Source organism: Capra hircus, chromosome 18, assembly GCF_001704415.2.
Source record: "Capra hircus breed San Clemente chromosome 18, ASM170441v1, whole genome shotgun sequence".
NCBI lineage: Eukaryota > Metazoa > Chordata > Mammalia > Artiodactyla > Bovidae > Capra > Capra hircus.
The window spans coordinates 66867145-66884077 of NC_030825.1; the positions used below are offsets into that span (position 1 = coordinate 66867145).

Below are 16933 nucleotides of genomic sequence, written 5' to 3' on the forward strand. Positions count from 1 at the left end.
CTGGGATTCTCCAGGCAAGAACACCGGAGTGGGTTGCCATTTCCTTCTCCAATGTATGAAAGTGAAAAGTGAAAGTGAAATCGTTCAGTCGTGTCCGACTCTCAGCGACCCCGTGGACTGCAGCCTACCAGGTTCCTCCATCCATGGGATTTTCCAGGCAAGAGGACTGGAGCGGGGTGCCATTGCCTTCTCCAGTAAGACCCCTGGTAGATGCCAAACCTTGGGAAAGCAGCAGGGAGACTGCAGTCCTGCCATGTCTGGAGATAAAAAGACTAGGGCAGAGGAATGCGATAGAATGTTTAATGCCCTGAGAAAAATCAGGAGTGTGGGGGAGCAAGACTTTAGGGAAATTAAGACATTTAATGCAGCATACTCTATATGGCAATATGGGGGGGGGGAACACTCATACCCACACACCAAGGAAGATGCATGTCCAGAAAAAATCTGAGAAAGCCTGAAGCCTTCACATTGGGTTGATCAGCAAAGGTCTTTCCCTGCATGGTTGCGGCTTCCCAGATAGCCCTAGTGGTAAAGAACCTGCCTGCCAATGCAGAAGACATGAGATGTGGTTCAATCCCTGGATCGGGAAAGATCTCCAGGGAAGGTCCCCCGGAGAAAGAAATGACCACCCACTCCGACCTGGAGAATTCCATAAACAGAGGTGTGCTGGGCTAAAGCATCAAGTCCACAAAGACTTGGAGAGACGGCTTAATGTAATGATTCAGAGTGACAATCCCATCACCTTTGCCTAATCACAAGACTGACACCCGTCATAGCTGAAGACCCCACAGCTGTGTACGCCAGGGAGCAGGATTTTCTGGGGCCGTCTCAGACTTCTGCCTGCCACCCTGGTTTTTGCTAGGACGTGTCTGCCTGAGATGATTTACGCTCTTCTCATATCCTCGATGCCTGATAAAAAATAGTCCAGGGAGTTCCCTGGTGGTCCAGTGGTCAGGACTCGGCACTTCCATTGCAGTGGCCCAACTTAAATCCATATATGAGTCACTTTGCTGTACAGCAGAAATTACTGTAATATTGTAGATCAAATATAACACTTGTGTCTTGAGTACTGGCCTTTGCAGCAGTGAGCAGCTGAACTTGGGTTTGGCACCAGCCTTGTCCATTTACACTAAATTGTTTTGGTAAAAATTTTCATTGCCTTTTAAAGAATACTCATACCCGCAAACCATTTTTCCATTTTCTCCTCACCCCCAGCACCTAAAACCATGTATCTACTTTCACCCTCTATGGATTTGCCTAGTCTGGGTATTTCATATAAACAGGATCATATGATGTGTGACCTTTTGTGTCTAATCTCTTTAAGTTATGCATAATGTTTTCAAGGATCGTCTGTGTTGGAGCATGTCGGTACTCCTTTTGTCCAGCTGAACATCCCACAGTACAGGGAGACATTTTGTTCGCCTGTTTATCAGCTGGTGGACGTAAGTGGTATTTCCACCTTTTTGCTCTTATGAATAATGCTGCTATGAGTGTGTGTGTACAGCTTTCTCTTGTGTGCAGGTACATGTATTTTCAATTCTTTCAGATATATATCTAGGAGTGGAGTTGCTGGGTCATGGACTGGCTCTATATTTAATTCTGGAGGAACCATCAGACTGTTTCCCAAATCAACAGCCCTGTTCAGATTAAATCTTGCCTCTCTTCATGTTTCCCGCAGCTCTCGGTGACTCCTAGCTTATAATACATCTGGCAATGTTTTCAGCTCTTTGCCTGCAGGCTCATTTCCCTCACCAGGTCCCAGATCCTTAAAAACAAAGGTTACTGTATCTTAATCGAGTGTCATATTCATTTTGACACTCTTACTCTCATAGTAAAATGGAAGCAAGCTACTGGAATTGACAGATAATGTCACTGGAGAAGCTTTATTTCATGAAAGTGGTTCCCTGGCATGGTCTGGGAGGCTTGCCCAAAGAAATTACTGGTTAGGAGTGAGAAAAGAAAATCCTGACGATTTCTCTTTCACACTTAAAAGTCAGATTTCTCTTCCAATTAAGATAGATTTATTCATAAACTATGAGAGCTAGGAAGCAAGAGCTGCTACATCAAGTGAACCTACTTTCTGCCTCCATGTCTAGCGGCGCTGCTGCGCAAGGGTCTCCAGGAGGAAGTCAGGCCCGCGTCCTCAGCCACCTGCCCTCCCGCGGCTGGCCCTCCGCGGGCTTGCGCGCCCCGCGTCCCCGCCCTCCCTTTCGCCCGTTCAGGGACTGCCCGCTTCCGCAGTGTGAACAGGGTCCTCTGCTCTCGCTCCCTTTATTAAGTGCTGCGCTGCATTCATCCTCTTCTTTTCAAAATGCTTCCTCCGTTTCGATCTAATAACTAAAGCGTAGACAATAAAGGAGGAATTATAAATGGAGACGAGAAGTGAGGCACGATATGGGAAAATAAAGGAAGGAACAACGGAATTTTCAGGCGATACCGACTGTTATTTGCCTGATAAGGAAAACTGCATTTTGAAATTATTTCCCCACTTTCTGTACTCAAGCTTTGTAAATTCCCAGTTTTAAAAATGTATAATATTGTAAATCAACTATACTTGTTTTTAAAACTTAAGCAACTTAGTACGCCCGCCCGCATGAGCATATATGCTGTTATCTCCTCACAGCAACTGGCAGGGGTGGTGGGCAACTCTCAGCAGGGGTCTCTGACCCGGGGGTAGTAACCTGTTTTGTGGGCTTGGATCCCATTTCCACATCAGGCTGAGGCAGACGGTGTAGGAAGGCATCTGACTGTCTGCATTCAAAACTCGAGAATAATGCAACATTAATAAGTATGCGTAAGAGAAATATTTAGTCCAGGAAAGGGTTTGTTTCCTGAACTCTCCTTTTCAATCCTTGGAATTGCCTTGCAAAAGGAACCAAGCAACCACACAGCTGTTTGCCCCTCTGTGTAACTGAGAATTGTTCACTCTTGCAGGTGTGGCTAGAAATATTCATCTTTCTTACCTCCCAGTTAGCTTTGCTTTTGAGAAAACCAAACCACCATTGTCAGCTCAGCTTTCCTGCAACTCGATCTGACAAGATAAACTGGTTGACCCCCTACCTGAATGAATGAAATTTTCCAGTTCCTTCTCATTCTCCGGAAGGAGGTACGTGGACTCGTCCTCACCCTCATCCTCAAAGAATTCCTCTTCATCTCCTAACGATGGGATCTTGATATTTTTATAAAGTGATGCAAGTTGTTGTTTTTCCTCAGCCTCTACCAGTCGACTGGAGAACAAAATACATAATTTGGGGGGAAGGCTGTGCCCTGGGGCTTGCAGAATCTTGGTTCCCCAACCAGGGATCAAACTGTGCCCCCTGCAGTGGGAGCGCAGAGTCTTAACCACTGGACCACCAAAAGAATTCCCAAAATAGATAAATTTGAAAAGCATAATTTTCACACTAAATCATCAGGTCTTAATCCTTAGTCCTGTGATTTTCTGACTAAAAAGCAGTCACTAGTACATGGTGGTACTAATACATGGGGAGGGAGGCAGAAATAGACTTTGAACAAAATGTCAACATTTTAAATAAAGATAGCATAGGTACTGTTGTTCTTTCCTTTTGCTCAGTCTCCAATCTTTTTTGGCCTGGCACTGTTACTGATCCTGTATTTAAAATGTTCATCCTGGGGTTATGAATGCGTTAATTCAGCCTTTGAAAATACTGTATTATTGCTTATCCTGACTACCGAGTTGGGCACTGCCTGAAATCTTGCACCTGGAGTGAGCGCCTTGTCCTGCTCACCTAGATCCGAACTTGGAAGTGGGTCATTGAACAGATATTTCTGTGTGAAGTGGAAATGGATAACACAGTGCTTAATTTTTTGTAACATACATACCTTAATTATGTTTGACTCATGTAATAATGGGCTTCCGGGGTGGCTCAGATGGCAAAGAATCTGGCTGTAATGTAGGAGACCTGGGTTACATCCCTGGGTCGGGAAGATCCCCTAGAGAAGGGAATGGCTACACACTCCAGTGTTCTTGCCTGGAGAATTCCACGGACAGGGGAGCCCTGCAGGATACAGTCCATGGGGTTGCGAAGTTGGACACAGCTAAGCAACTAAAACTGCCTGTAATGATAAATCATTTCAGGGTTCGCTTAATTGTTTTCTAAGGAGCTGAGATGGAGGAAGTGGTTCAGAATCACGCTGTGCAGCAGAAGAACTGATCTGACTGTAAATACTACTGCAGATAATCAGGAAACTGGGACAGGAACAGGATTTGGGTGAGGAGAATGAGGTGCTCACTTCATGTGCAATTTTTAAAGGGTGCCAAAAAACTCAGTAATGATGATAAATATTTTGACTTAATATTTTTAAAAACTGAAATGAGTGAATTCCCTGGCCGTCCAGTGGTTGGGACTCGGTGTTTCCACCGCCAAGGGCCCAGGTTCAATCCCTGGTTGGGGAACTAAGATCCCACAAGCAATGCAATATAGGTAAAAAAAAAAAAAAGGAAAAAAACTGGAAAAATCCATAATAAACCAAATATCAAAATTTAAAAAACAAGCTCCATCAGCACTGTGATGAACTGCATGAGAGCCTCAGTCAAAAGGGAAAACATTGAGTCTCTATATACACGCTTTTATGTATTATTTTATGGTTCTTCTTTTCTAAAACATTAAAGTAGTTGAGAATATATTTTAAAAATTGAAAAGTCCTATATTGAAAACTCATAGCATTATTTTAAGTTTAAATAATTTATACCAGAAACAAAATTTATTATAATTTTACTTTCCTGGTTTAAATGAAATAAAACTCACTAATATATTTTCAGTTTTTATATTGACTTATTTATTTTATTTGGCTGCACTGGGTCTTCACTGCGGCACGTAGGATGTTTAGTCGTGGCATGTGAACTCTTAGCTGTGGCTTGTGGGATCTAGTTCCTTGACCAGGGATAGAGCTCGGGTCCCCTGCATTGGGAGCACAGAGTCTCAGCCACTGGACCAGCAGGGAAGCCCCTCATCGACATATACCCAAAATACACTTCTGCAGAAAATCAATGGCTAAAAATTACATACAAACATGCACTCTGGGGCTCATATGTTTCCTTTTGCCTCAGGTTTTAAAATGTCACTTTGGGTAACACAGACTTAAAAGCTGTAAATGTTGACACTAGCTCAGTAACTTAATTGGTCACTAGAGTTCAGGATGAGATGCTTTAGTGAGTTATTTCAGGGATCTTCATATCTGTTAGCATCTTTGTCTATACTACTGAAATAAACTGAAATTGAAGTTCCACAAATTGGCATCCGGTCCCATCACTTCATGGGAAATAGGTGGGGAAACAGTGGAAACAGTGTCAGAGTATTTTGGGGGCTCCAAAATTACTGCAGATGGTGATTGCAGCCATGAAATTAAAAGACGCTTGCTCCTTGGAAGAAAAGTTATGATCAACCTAGATAGCATATTGAAAAGCAGAGACATTGCTTTGCCAACAAAGGTCCATCTAGTCAAGGCTATGGTTTTTCCTGTGGTCATGTATGGATGTGAGAGTTGGACTGTGAAGAAGGCTGAGCACCAAAGAATTGATGCTTTTGAACTGTGGTGCTGGAGAAGACTCTGGAGTCCCTTGGATGGCAAGGAGATCCAGCCAGTCCATTCTGAAGGAGATAAGCCCTGGGATTTCTTTGGAAGGAATGATGCTGAAACTGAAACTCCAGTACTTTGGCCACCTCACGCGAAGAACTGACTCATTGTAAAAGACCCTGATGCTGGGAGGGATTGGGGGCAGGAGGAGAAGGGAACGACAGAGGATGAGATGGCTGGATGGCATCATGGACTCGATGGACATAAGTCTGAGTGAACTGTGGGAGTTGGTGATAGACAGGGAGGCCTGGTGTGCTGTGAATCATGGGGTCACAAAGAGTCGGACACGACTGAGCGACTGAACTGAACTGAACTGAAATTGAGTCACAGGAGATTGTCAGATTAGAAAATCCAGAACCAAACATGCTGGTGACACTCACTCATTAGCAAAATCTCTTCAATGTCACCTTTAATTTTACCTTCATTTGACGTACTTCAAGGTAGTCCTAATATGGTTACCTTAAAAGATATTCCATACATGGCAATGTATTTCCCATGTGCACACTTAATCCTAACGAAGAATTTAGTACTTCCTCAAGATGTTTCTGATAGGATATAATGGAATCCTGGAACTAAATCCTAGAATAGGGATCAACATGCTGCTCCTGATCACAGTCACATGATGTCACAGAGGGCCTTGCTTTTGTCTGATACTAATTTCAAAATGATCACATAAACTGAGCTTCGCCACAAGCTTTATTTGTGTGAACAAGATGAAGTGTCTTCCCTAAATGCTACTATCACCCCAACCACATTGATGATAAGTTTCTAGTGAAAGAGACAGTGGTCACTTTTCTGCTTTGCGCTATTAAGATTTTTTTCCAAAGCATCAGGTTCACTCTAGAAAATCACATTGTGAGAGGATGCCAGCATCTCAGAACACTTTTTTATCATGAACCACAGTAAGAGATAAGTTTTACTTCACAATCTTGAGTCTGAAAAGTTGAAAATCAGCATTTCTATTCTATTAAATTGTATTCATTCTGTCCTGTTTATTTTTGTTATTTATTCATACATTTTTTAAAAGTTTTTGCCATGTTTCTTTTTATATTTTTCATTTATGTCATGATCCACCAAGAATATAGGCCATATTCTGAAAAACACAGAAAATTTATAGTGACTATAATTATTCAGTGATTATAAGAATTATCAACATCATCACCATTATTAACATCACTACCATGAAATAATCTAGTTACCTGTATGTCTTACTAAAGGATGGTAAGATTGTTTAGCATAGACTTACTATATCACGTAGGCAATAGTGGTCCCAAATATCAGGGCAATAGTGAGGGCTATGCACGCAACTGTAATTACTTTAACAAGAGCAGGTCTATGAGGAATCCATGCTAAAAACAGAAAGAAAAGAAGTTTTTATAAAATCTCATTTTTAGCTGTGACCATCAGTTATTAGGGCTTCCCTGAGAGCTCAGTTGGTAAAAAATCCACCTGTAATACAGGAGACCCTGGTTCAGTTCCTGGGCTGGGAAGATCCCCTGGAGAAGGGAAAGGCTACCCACTCCAGTATTCTGGCCTGGAGAATTCCATGGGCTGCATAGTCCATGGGGTCGCAAAGAGTCAGACACGACTGAGCAACTTTCGTAGGTGGTGCTAGTGGTAAAGCACCCACCTGGCAATGTAGGAGACATAAACTCGGGTTCAGTCCTTGGATCAGGAAGATACCCTGGAGGAGGGCATGACAACCCACTCCAATATTCTTGCCTGGAGAATGCCATGCACAGAGAAGCCTGGCAGGCTACAGTCCACAGGGTCTCATAGAATTAGACACAACTGAAACGACTTAGCACACACACACATATCAGTTAATATATTTGTTAATCATATTGTTTTAGGGGAATGGGAGAGAAAATCAGAAATAACATTAAAAATAAAAATTCTTAATTTACAAGAAAACCATGCAAGCTAGATTGCACAGCCTGTGTGAACAAGTATAATTTGAATTCCCACCTAAACCCTGACTCCTTTTTTTCATCTGTTTCCTGTCTTCGGCCAAAGCCATTTCTTATGAGACTGGTCCCTGAAGTATAGCAGAGACTGCCACTGATATAGTTGAAAGGAGAGCGGCCTTAGTTTTACAACTCAAGTGTTGCCGGATGGTCTTAGGTTGTACAGTGCTGTTTTTAAATAAAATAGGATATTACAGGGCAATTCAAGATCTAATCCCACAAACCTGCATTCCAGGGATTGGTGTTTAGGCCCATTGAATATGCTATAAAACCAAGGGTGGTCCTTGCAGGCTCATTCTTCTCATCATCTGAAATGAAAATAAACAAACAGCTACTATGGGTACAAGCTGAACAAAGGCGCAACTGACTAAGTACATTACTCAACCATTCGTAAAATCTGACAAACTGAGTTGCCTCCTCGTCTCACACGGAGCGCTCCCTCACTTTCTTTCCCTTCTCTGGCTCAACAACTGAGCGGAGAAACTCTTTGAGACTGGCACCTCAACGTGAAGTCAGCTTGACATGAAGAAAAGAACCTGGACTATGGAAATGCTCTCAGATTAAATGCTTACGCTTTCAGTTCAGTTCAGTTCACATGCTCAGTCATGTCCGACTCTTTGCAACCTCATGGACCACTGCACGCCAAGATTCCCTGTCCATCACCAACCCCCAGAGCTTACTCAAACGTATGCCCGTTGAATCGGTGATGCCATCCAACCATCTCATGCTCTGCTGTCCCCGTCTCCTCCCATCTTCAATCTTTCCTAGCATCAGGGTCTTTTTAAATGAGTCAGTTCTTCGCATCAGGTGGCCAAAGTATTGGAGGTTCAGCTTCAGCATCAGTCCTTCCAATGAATATGTAGATGTTCATTTAATGATTCTCTCGATTTTTCTGTACATTTTCAGGTTTTCATAATGAAATACTGATGTGGGGGATATGGGTTACAGATGGTTTCAAAACCATGACTACTGAAAACTGGTCGTTGGATTTGGCAATGCGAAGGTCATTAGAGACCTAGTCAGAAGTGGTGCTACCCATGTGCATGACTGACAGAGGTTCGCGAGAGAACAGAAGGAAAGGGATTACATAGAGCAGCAGTTTTGAAAATTTCCTGAAGAGTTTTGCTGCCATGGTGGGAAGAGAAATGAAGGCATCTCCCAGAAGGGGCTGAGGGATGGGGAGACAGGTTTTGCTTTTTAACACAGGAAAATTGACATCGTGATCTCATGAGCACAGGGACGACACTTTAAATTGCGATGCTACTGGAAAGGGAGAAAGAAGCGACCAGTGTCCCGAGTTGGCCTGAGGGGACGGAAGCTGGTGCACAGGTGAAGGGTCAGCCTTGACTTGGCCCGGAGGAAAGATGAGAAAGTGTTATTCAACTGCTAGTTAGGGCGATGCAGACGCTCGCTCAAGTGCTTGTGCTTTGCCAGTGATGGTGGGAACCAGGTCATCCTCTAAGAGCAAGGCTGGGGTAGACATGGTGGGGGTGTTTGTGGAACGAGAAAAACGGAGGAGAAAGTCACCAAGCAAAGGGGGAGGGTAAGTGGACTAGGAAAATGGACCAGCATACTTTAAATAAAATTTCCTAGAAACAGAAGGCTGGGTATACTATTTTTTATAGCCACTCCTGTAGCCCAGAGCCCGCCAAAATTATTCAAACTATTCAACACTAGTCGATCCTAAAGGAGATCAATCCTGAATATTCATTGGAAGGACAGATGCTGAAGCTAAAGTTCCAATACTCTGGCCACTTGATGAGAAGAGCTGACTCACTGGAAAAGACCCTGATACTGGGACTGATTGAAGGTGGGAGGAGAAGGGGGTGATAGGGGAGCAGAAGGGGGTGGTAGAGGATGAGGTGGTTGGATGGCATCACTGACTCGATGGACATGAGTCTGAGCAAACACTGGGAGATAGTGAGGGACAGGGAGGCCTGGCGTGCTGCAGTGCGTGGGGTCGCAAACAGTCAGATACACTGAGCGGCTGAATGACAACAGATGCAACGCTGAGGCTGCCCCATGCGCCTGCCCTGCCTCACGCATCCCTCCCCCCAGGCGCTCAACAGCAGCTCTGGGTCATGCTCCCTCTTTCTGCCCCCTGCCTCCTAACAGGGCTGGTCCTTCCCCCCATGGCCTGGCATGGTGTGCCCTGCCTGCTGCTTCCACAATTCTGTGTGTATAACCTTCCTCCTTCACGATGATCATTTCCGAGTCTGTGGGTCTTATCATACCTGATTAAAACAAATCCTGGGTGTATTTCAAAAGTGTGGGTCAAAAAGTGAATGCATTCTTCTCACAAGAACTCCCAAATTGCCCTCTGTAGAAACTGCACTTATTCCTGGCTTACACACAAGACAGGACATTAGATTTCCCTACTCCTTTGCCAATACAGTTTATTATGAGATATTTTGCCCACTTTCAACATGATAGCTGAAAACTGGAATTAGAGTGTATTTTCAAGGTGTACTTTCCTTTTTATGAGATAGGCATCTTTCCTTGTAACCGAGAGCTGAGAGTTACAAGAGAAAATTGGAGTCTCCAGGGATCCAACTAGACAAACAATTTCGTCTTCTGTCTCTATCAGAAATTACACTTGAGACTGAAAGCTCAGGGATGGCAGAGGTCTCAGCGAACCTCTAGGGCCACCTCACAAGAGGTTAGTGTTGATAGTTAGTGTCAAGATAAGACTAGAATGTGGGCCTGCTAACACTTTGATCCAGATTCCTTTTCTGGACTTTGGTGGTGGTGAAGTGAATGGGGAAATAAAATACTACAGCTGAGCTTTGTACACGTGAATGCGCGCTCAGTTGCTCAGTCATGTCCAACTCTTTGCGACCCCATGGACTGCAGCCAGCCAGGCTCCTCTGTCCATGGGATTCTCTATCCAAGAATACTGGAGTGGGTTGCCATGCCCTCCTCCAGGGTATCTCCCCAACCCAGGGATCAAACGTGCGTCTCTTATGTCTCCTACATTGGCAGGTTCTTTACACTGAGCCGCCTGGGAAGCCCATGGCTGAGCTTTAGGAGGAGTAATAAAGAATGTCTTTGGGATGGACAGATATATTAATTGTGGTGTTTTTTTTTTTTTCCTGTATTTCCTGACACTTAGACATCTGTGCTATTTTCTAATCGGTCCCTAGCAACATGGTTACTAACCCAGCCATGGGGGCAAGGGGTGCCTTTTTCTAATTTGCACGGGCCGTGGGGGGAGCTGCACAGGTTAGTTATGAGTGTCATGGGACGCCCTCCTGGAGGAGCCATACGACACAAGAGCTCTGCAGATATTTATGGATCCCACGTGCACTCCCAAATCCCGACTTACCAGTGCTCGCTGGGGGCTGCATGGGCGTGGCACGCAGAGCTAGATGGCCATCGAAGGGGACCAGAGAGGAGAGAGAGGTTTAGGATACATTTAGGAAAATTACAATATAACTTGGTATTGGATGAACGGGCATGACATGTCGTTTCCAAATATTAATTGCTGAGATAGTAAATGTTCTTAGCAAGTTTACTCCAATGCCGAGTAGATTCATGGGGCTTAGTCTGCAAAAGCATGGTGCTCTGCTCGGAGCCAGTGTTTCCTCTGGTGCATATGGACTGTTGGCAACACAGTGCATTTGGGTCCTGGTCTGCTTCTGCAGTCGTGCAAGCTGGGAACCCTCCTCCCGAGCAGAGAACCTAGGCAAACTTGGTGCAGAGCTGAAGGGTGCGGTGCTGTCATCAGCTCAGAGAGGCGGTGCTGGGAGGGCCCGACAGTGAGAGCTCTGCCATCACCCAGCTCAGAGAGAGAACACAGGACCCAGTTTCCAATCAAAGTCTATCTGGTCTTATTATTTTATGGATCCCGCTACTAACAATACAGAAGAAAAGACACACTGACTAGCAGCTGGGAGGACTACAGAGTACGATCCCCACTTCACTGACCGAGCAGTCACAATGACTCACCTCTGGGCTTGGGGATAGCTCCATGGACCATATGAAACTGCTTACCGAACTGTATGGGCTGTTTGGTGACATTTGGCTGTCTTTCTAAGGGAAAATGATCTGGAAAAGAAAACCTACAGCAGTGATGTGGAATCACCCCTTTTTACTTCCCCTGAAATGAGTGAAAGCATTGGTGGAGGCAACCCATTCAGCCTGTGGTTTGTCCAAGTGGTTTGAACTCACCTGCATAAGGCACACACAGATGAAGTGGGCACTCTATTAAAAACAAAAATAAAACAGCAAAAGAACTTTGAACCTTGTCCATCATTCCAAAACTGCTGGTTTGTTATCGTGTGGGTGAAAGGAAGTATTTAGCTGTTGTCCACCATCTGCCCTGCATTTCTGAGAAACTAAGGAGCTCTTCTCCCTACAGAATGTCCCAGTTCTGACTGGGAGCCACCAGTATGAGGTCAGCTCACGTCGCCACACGGAATTCTTTGATGGAACCGAGTCAGCCAATGGGGAGACTAACAGAATGAGAGGGTGTGCTGGGGGTGAGTAAGACCCTCAGAGTGTCCTGACTCTTTAGGAGACAGAAGGGAATCAATTATAATTCAATGCGACACCTCACAAGAACCAAACAGAGGAGACGGCAGGGCTCTGTAGGCCCATTCTAATGCTTACCCCAGCTTCCTAGATGTTTGAGCTTCATCAAGTTACTTAACCCCTCTGAGCTTCAGTTTCTTCATCGGTAAAATAGGAGGAGGAAAGAATACCCACTTCACAGGGTAACAGTGACGGCTCAATAATGCAATCCACACAAAGCTCAAAAACAGGGTGGGCCCTGAGCATCAGTTCTGGATGTAAAATGTGAGAGTGTAATCTTTGAAAAAAAGCAATTTGGTACACCTCCAACCTCTGGGGTACCATCCAGAAAGCCTAGACCCAAGTGGCTGTCTCCAAAAGTTTCTTTAAGGGAGAGATTAATTGAATCATCTCAGCATGTAGAAAGGGGATTGAACAATGAGATGGTGTAGACAGCTGTCCCCTGGACTTGTCCTCTGCCCATCCAGTAGTTCACATGATACATGAAACAGGCTTTCATCCCTGCCACCAATGGTAATAAGAACAGACTGGTCGCCTCTTGATGCTTACAGAGCCCCGAGGACCAGGAGCCGACTCCACCTGTGCTGCAGCCCAGAGGGCAGCTGCCCCTCCTAAATGTCTGGGGGGTGACAAGGCTAGGACCCCGCCCCCCAAGACCTCCTCCTGCTGTGGACTGTCAAGAGGGCCTTGCTCTGTTCTTTCAACAGCCAACCTGTCTTCCCCCCATTCTGCTGTGCCCCTGGGACGAGCCTGGTAAGGATGCGGCTCCCATGCTCTCTGAATCCCAGTCTCACAACTGCCTCTGATCAAACCCGTCTCTTTTGAGCTTCCTGTTGGCCTGCCTGGGGGCACTGTTTAGACTGGACTTGGGACTGTCAAGGTCCCTAGGGACACTGCTGTCCTTGGAGCTGGCCTGGGGCATCGATCTCCCCGTGCTCACTTGCCCAGTCCTTCCCCTAGGTCTGTGAACACCTGGCTCGTGGTCCAGGTTTCCCGGAACACAAAAGGTTGGACGGAATTAACTGTGTGTTTTCTGGAAGCCTAGAGGTAAAGTTCTACACCATCACCCCGTATCTCCAGGTTTCGCACCCCCTGTATCCCAGACCCCTTTGCGTGGCCCCTCTAGGGAAGATGAAGCCAAGGCCACCACCCTCCTCTATGCTGTCGTGACTACATGGGGCCAAGTTACAAGTCCCCAGCACTTTGCTTGGGTCCTGCCCAAAGTGGACCCACAGTGACCTCAAGCTAAGCTGTCTTCTTCCCCTGTGAGGTATAAACCATGTCATGTCCCACTAGACATCTGCTCCCAGGAGGACAAGAACCTCCAGAACCCTGGTTGAAAATACATTATTTCTGGGGCCGGGGGAAGGGGCCTGTATTTGTAAGATGCGCCCAAGTAACCATCAGGATAAGAAGCTTGGGGAACAAGACCAAACCTAGTGGTCTCTGGCTGGAAAATCTCATCAGGGCCCCCATTTCTCCACTGGGACCCTCCTTCTTTGGGACACAAGTACTTCTCCAGACCCTCCACCAGTTCCTTCCACTGTGAGGACCCACCTTGAGCAGGGCGCTGCCCGTAACCACCACACTCGCTCCACCTGCAGAGGGGTTCGTCTTTGTGACATCGCAAGGGAGGGCACTCACTGTCTGGGCAGGAAGAACAGCTTCTGTGGGGAGGCTGGCATGAGCCCTGGCTCTCCTGACTGAAGACTGTGTTGCTGGGAGTGCCCAGCACTGCACACATTCCTGGGCCCTTCTCTCCTCTGTCCACAAGGCAAGGCTGCCTTGTTGCTTCTGAGTTAATTGCTTTTTTTTTTTTTTTAAGCATTTAAACATTTATTCTTCAAATTGAGAAATTACACATTTTGATAATGGTCATTTTCTTAAAAGTGTCATTCAGTTCCCACACATTTAAAAGGATATTGGTAATTCTGACCAATTCCTGTAACTGCCTCCTTGATATCCACCCTGGACCCCATCATATGGCCGAGCCTTCCGACCAGGCCTTCTCCCACATACAGGGCTTCGTGACCATCTGCTGAGACCTCAGTGCCCTTCTCCCTGTGCCGCACCTCCTCAGTCCCCCCCAATCTCTGCGGTCAGGAGATCCAGATGAGGAGGTCGAGAAGCAGAACTGACAACCTGCTGGTGTCCCAAGCACTTCCAGAGCCAGAGTGCCATGCTGGGCACCTCAGACATGGCAGACCAGGACCAATGAGGTCCCCACGGGGCACAGAGCCTGGCGTGTGGCATCGGGAGACAGAGTGGACGGTAAGAAAGGAGAAAACGCACGAGATGATGTCAAGTAGTGATGTGTGCAATGCAGCAAGTGAAGACAGGGCGGTCATGTGGCAAGGGAGGAAAGCGTGCTGGCTGCATGGTCCAGCATCAACACGGCCATGAATGGCCCCGGTCCAGGTCGCTGAGGGGTGGAGTCAAGGGTGGGCAGTAACTCATGCTCGGGAGTAGCTGAGAAACAGGCAGAGACTCCACGACACCAGGCACGTGTTTTTCCACCCTGACTCTACAAAGCCCTGCGCTGGCAGATCACACTTCAGAGTTACCTTGGGAGGCAAGAAGTCACTGATCCAGAGGTACCTTGAGAGGCAAGAAGTCACTGAATAGCTTTCTGGTGCCTTAACCTCCCCATCCCAGGATCCATCCTCACAACCCTGAACTCACTGGGGTTCACAGGGACCAGGCTCTGATCCCATCCCATGCACGCAAAAAACACGTCACTGATGGAAACAAGAGAAATAAATGTGCTCACTGGCCAAGGAGGTAAGCAATTTTCCACGCATACTTGTTTCCAAAAGAAGACCAGCACACTGGGTTGCACATCCTATCAGAGGCACACGCATCAGACAGATGGACCAGACTTTTAAAGTAGTCACATGCTTTTAGAGAGATAAGGCAAGACATTAACAATAGGGAATGAGACTAATAACATACAAAAGACAACCAAGAAGAAATATTGGCTATGTAAACCAGCTGTTGAAATGAAGAGACATTAGAGGAAATAAGTAGCAAACAGACAGCTGAGAAACAAATTAGCAAACTAGCACAGCGCACAGGAGATGTCCAGAGGAAAGAAAAAGGAATCAGAGAACATGAAAGCAAAGGGAAGACATACTGACAACAGACACAGGCATGCTAACATCTAAGTATTAATAAGAGAAGTCTTAAAAAGAGAAAATTTAAATACATAGATGAAATCTTAAAAAAAGAAGAGAGAAATTTCCCAGAATGTAAAACAGAATAAAAACATCAGATGAAAAGGCCCATAGAAGTAGCTTATGAAGTTAAACATATACTTACCATACAACTCAGCTATTCCACTGCTAGCTTTTCATCCAAGATAAATGAAAGCCTGCACACACAAAAACACTGGAAAAGAACATCCAGAGCAGCTGCATTCACACTGGCCCAGAGCTGGGCTCAAGGTAATGTCCATCTACAGGCGAACAGAATGACTACTGTGGCTCATCCACGTGACGGAAAGCAAGCTACTGACACACGGTACAACGTGGAGGAGCCTTCAAAATCATGCTGAGCAGAAGTATCTGGATACAAAAGGTAGGATCCAAATGGAACACTGTACAACTCTCCCTTTATAAAACTCTAAAAGACAATTCTAATATATATTCACAAAACAGACATGTGGCTGCCCAGGACTTAGGGTTGTGGTGGGGATTAACTGTGCAACAGAGACATGGGGAACTAACTTTTTGGAGAAGGGGAAAAATTCTCTAGTCTTACTGTAGTGGTGGTTACAAGGATATGGACATTTTTTTCAAAACTCACCAAACTGTAGACATAAAGGGAGATTCAACAGCATACCTGTGGTGTTTAAAGAGCCTCAAGACTGGATGAGGTCTAGGTAGTGTGAGCAGACGGGAAGTGGGGAGGAGACAGCAAAGGGACCTGAAATGCAGGCCAGAGGGGCAGGGGTCGAGCCCCGAAAGCCAGGTGAACGTGTTTCAGGGAGGAAATGACCCATCACCTGAGAATTTGAGATGCTGCTGCTCAAGTCAAGGAAGAAAACAGAACTGACCACTGGATTTAGCAATGTGGAGGACATCTGGCAGCAAGGTAGGTTTTGGAGTGAGTTCAAGAAAGAATGGCTTCCCCAGTGCCTCAGGGGTAAAGAATTTGCCTGCCAATGCAGGAGACCCAGGAGATATCAGTTCAATCCCTGGATCGGGAAGATCCCCTGGAGGAGGAAATGACAACCCACTCCAGTATTCTTGCCTGGGAAATTCCATGGACAGAGGAGCCTGGTGGACAACAGTCCATGTGTTCACAAAGAGACAGACACAACTGAATGGCTGAGCAGAAGAAAGCATGGAAGGGAAATGAAGACAGCAAGAAGAGACCACCTTTGAGAAATTCTGCTTTCTGCAACAAAACAGAGAATGATACAGGAGCTAGAGGGTTTTCTTTTCTTTTTTTAAAGTATGTTTGCACATCAATGGGGATAACTCAGTATATATAGAAAACCTGATGATACAAGAGATAAGGGAAACTTGCAGGAACAATGTCCTGAGGCAGTGGACATGGAACAGGCTCTGGCGCCAACAGGTAGTTTGTATAAAGGCACCAGTGGGAAGGCACGGATGTTACTGCAAGTGGGTAGAGGAGGTGGAGACCTGCAGTGGAAGGCCTCTGCTGGTGGCTCCTATTCACCCAGGAAACAGGAAGCAAACTCATCTGCTGGGAGCAACCCTGAGGGAAGCTTCAGTCAAGGGATTGTTGGCATCTTGGTATTAAACAGCCAACTAGCATAGGAAAAGATATGGTGGGCAGGTCCTAGTCACCGGTAATGGAATGGTCCTAGG

General features: G+C 45.8%; 1 protein-coding gene across 1 annotated transcript; it reads right to left on the reverse strand.

The window, feature by feature from the left end:
- On the reverse strand, positions 1999–16359 carry C18H19orf18 (chromosome 18 C19orf18 homolog). Its single transcript, XM_005693028.3, has 6 exons — positions 11511–16359; positions 10888–10926; positions 7787–7870; positions 6842–6944; positions 3061–3227; positions 1999–2337 (listed from the first exon to the last, which is right to left on the reverse strand). The coding sequence occupies exons 1-6, from the start codon at positions 11539–11541 to the stop codon at positions 2219–2221; spliced, it is 543 nt and encodes a 180-aa protein (XP_005693085.2). The 5' UTR covers positions 11542–16359; the 3' UTR covers positions 1999–2218.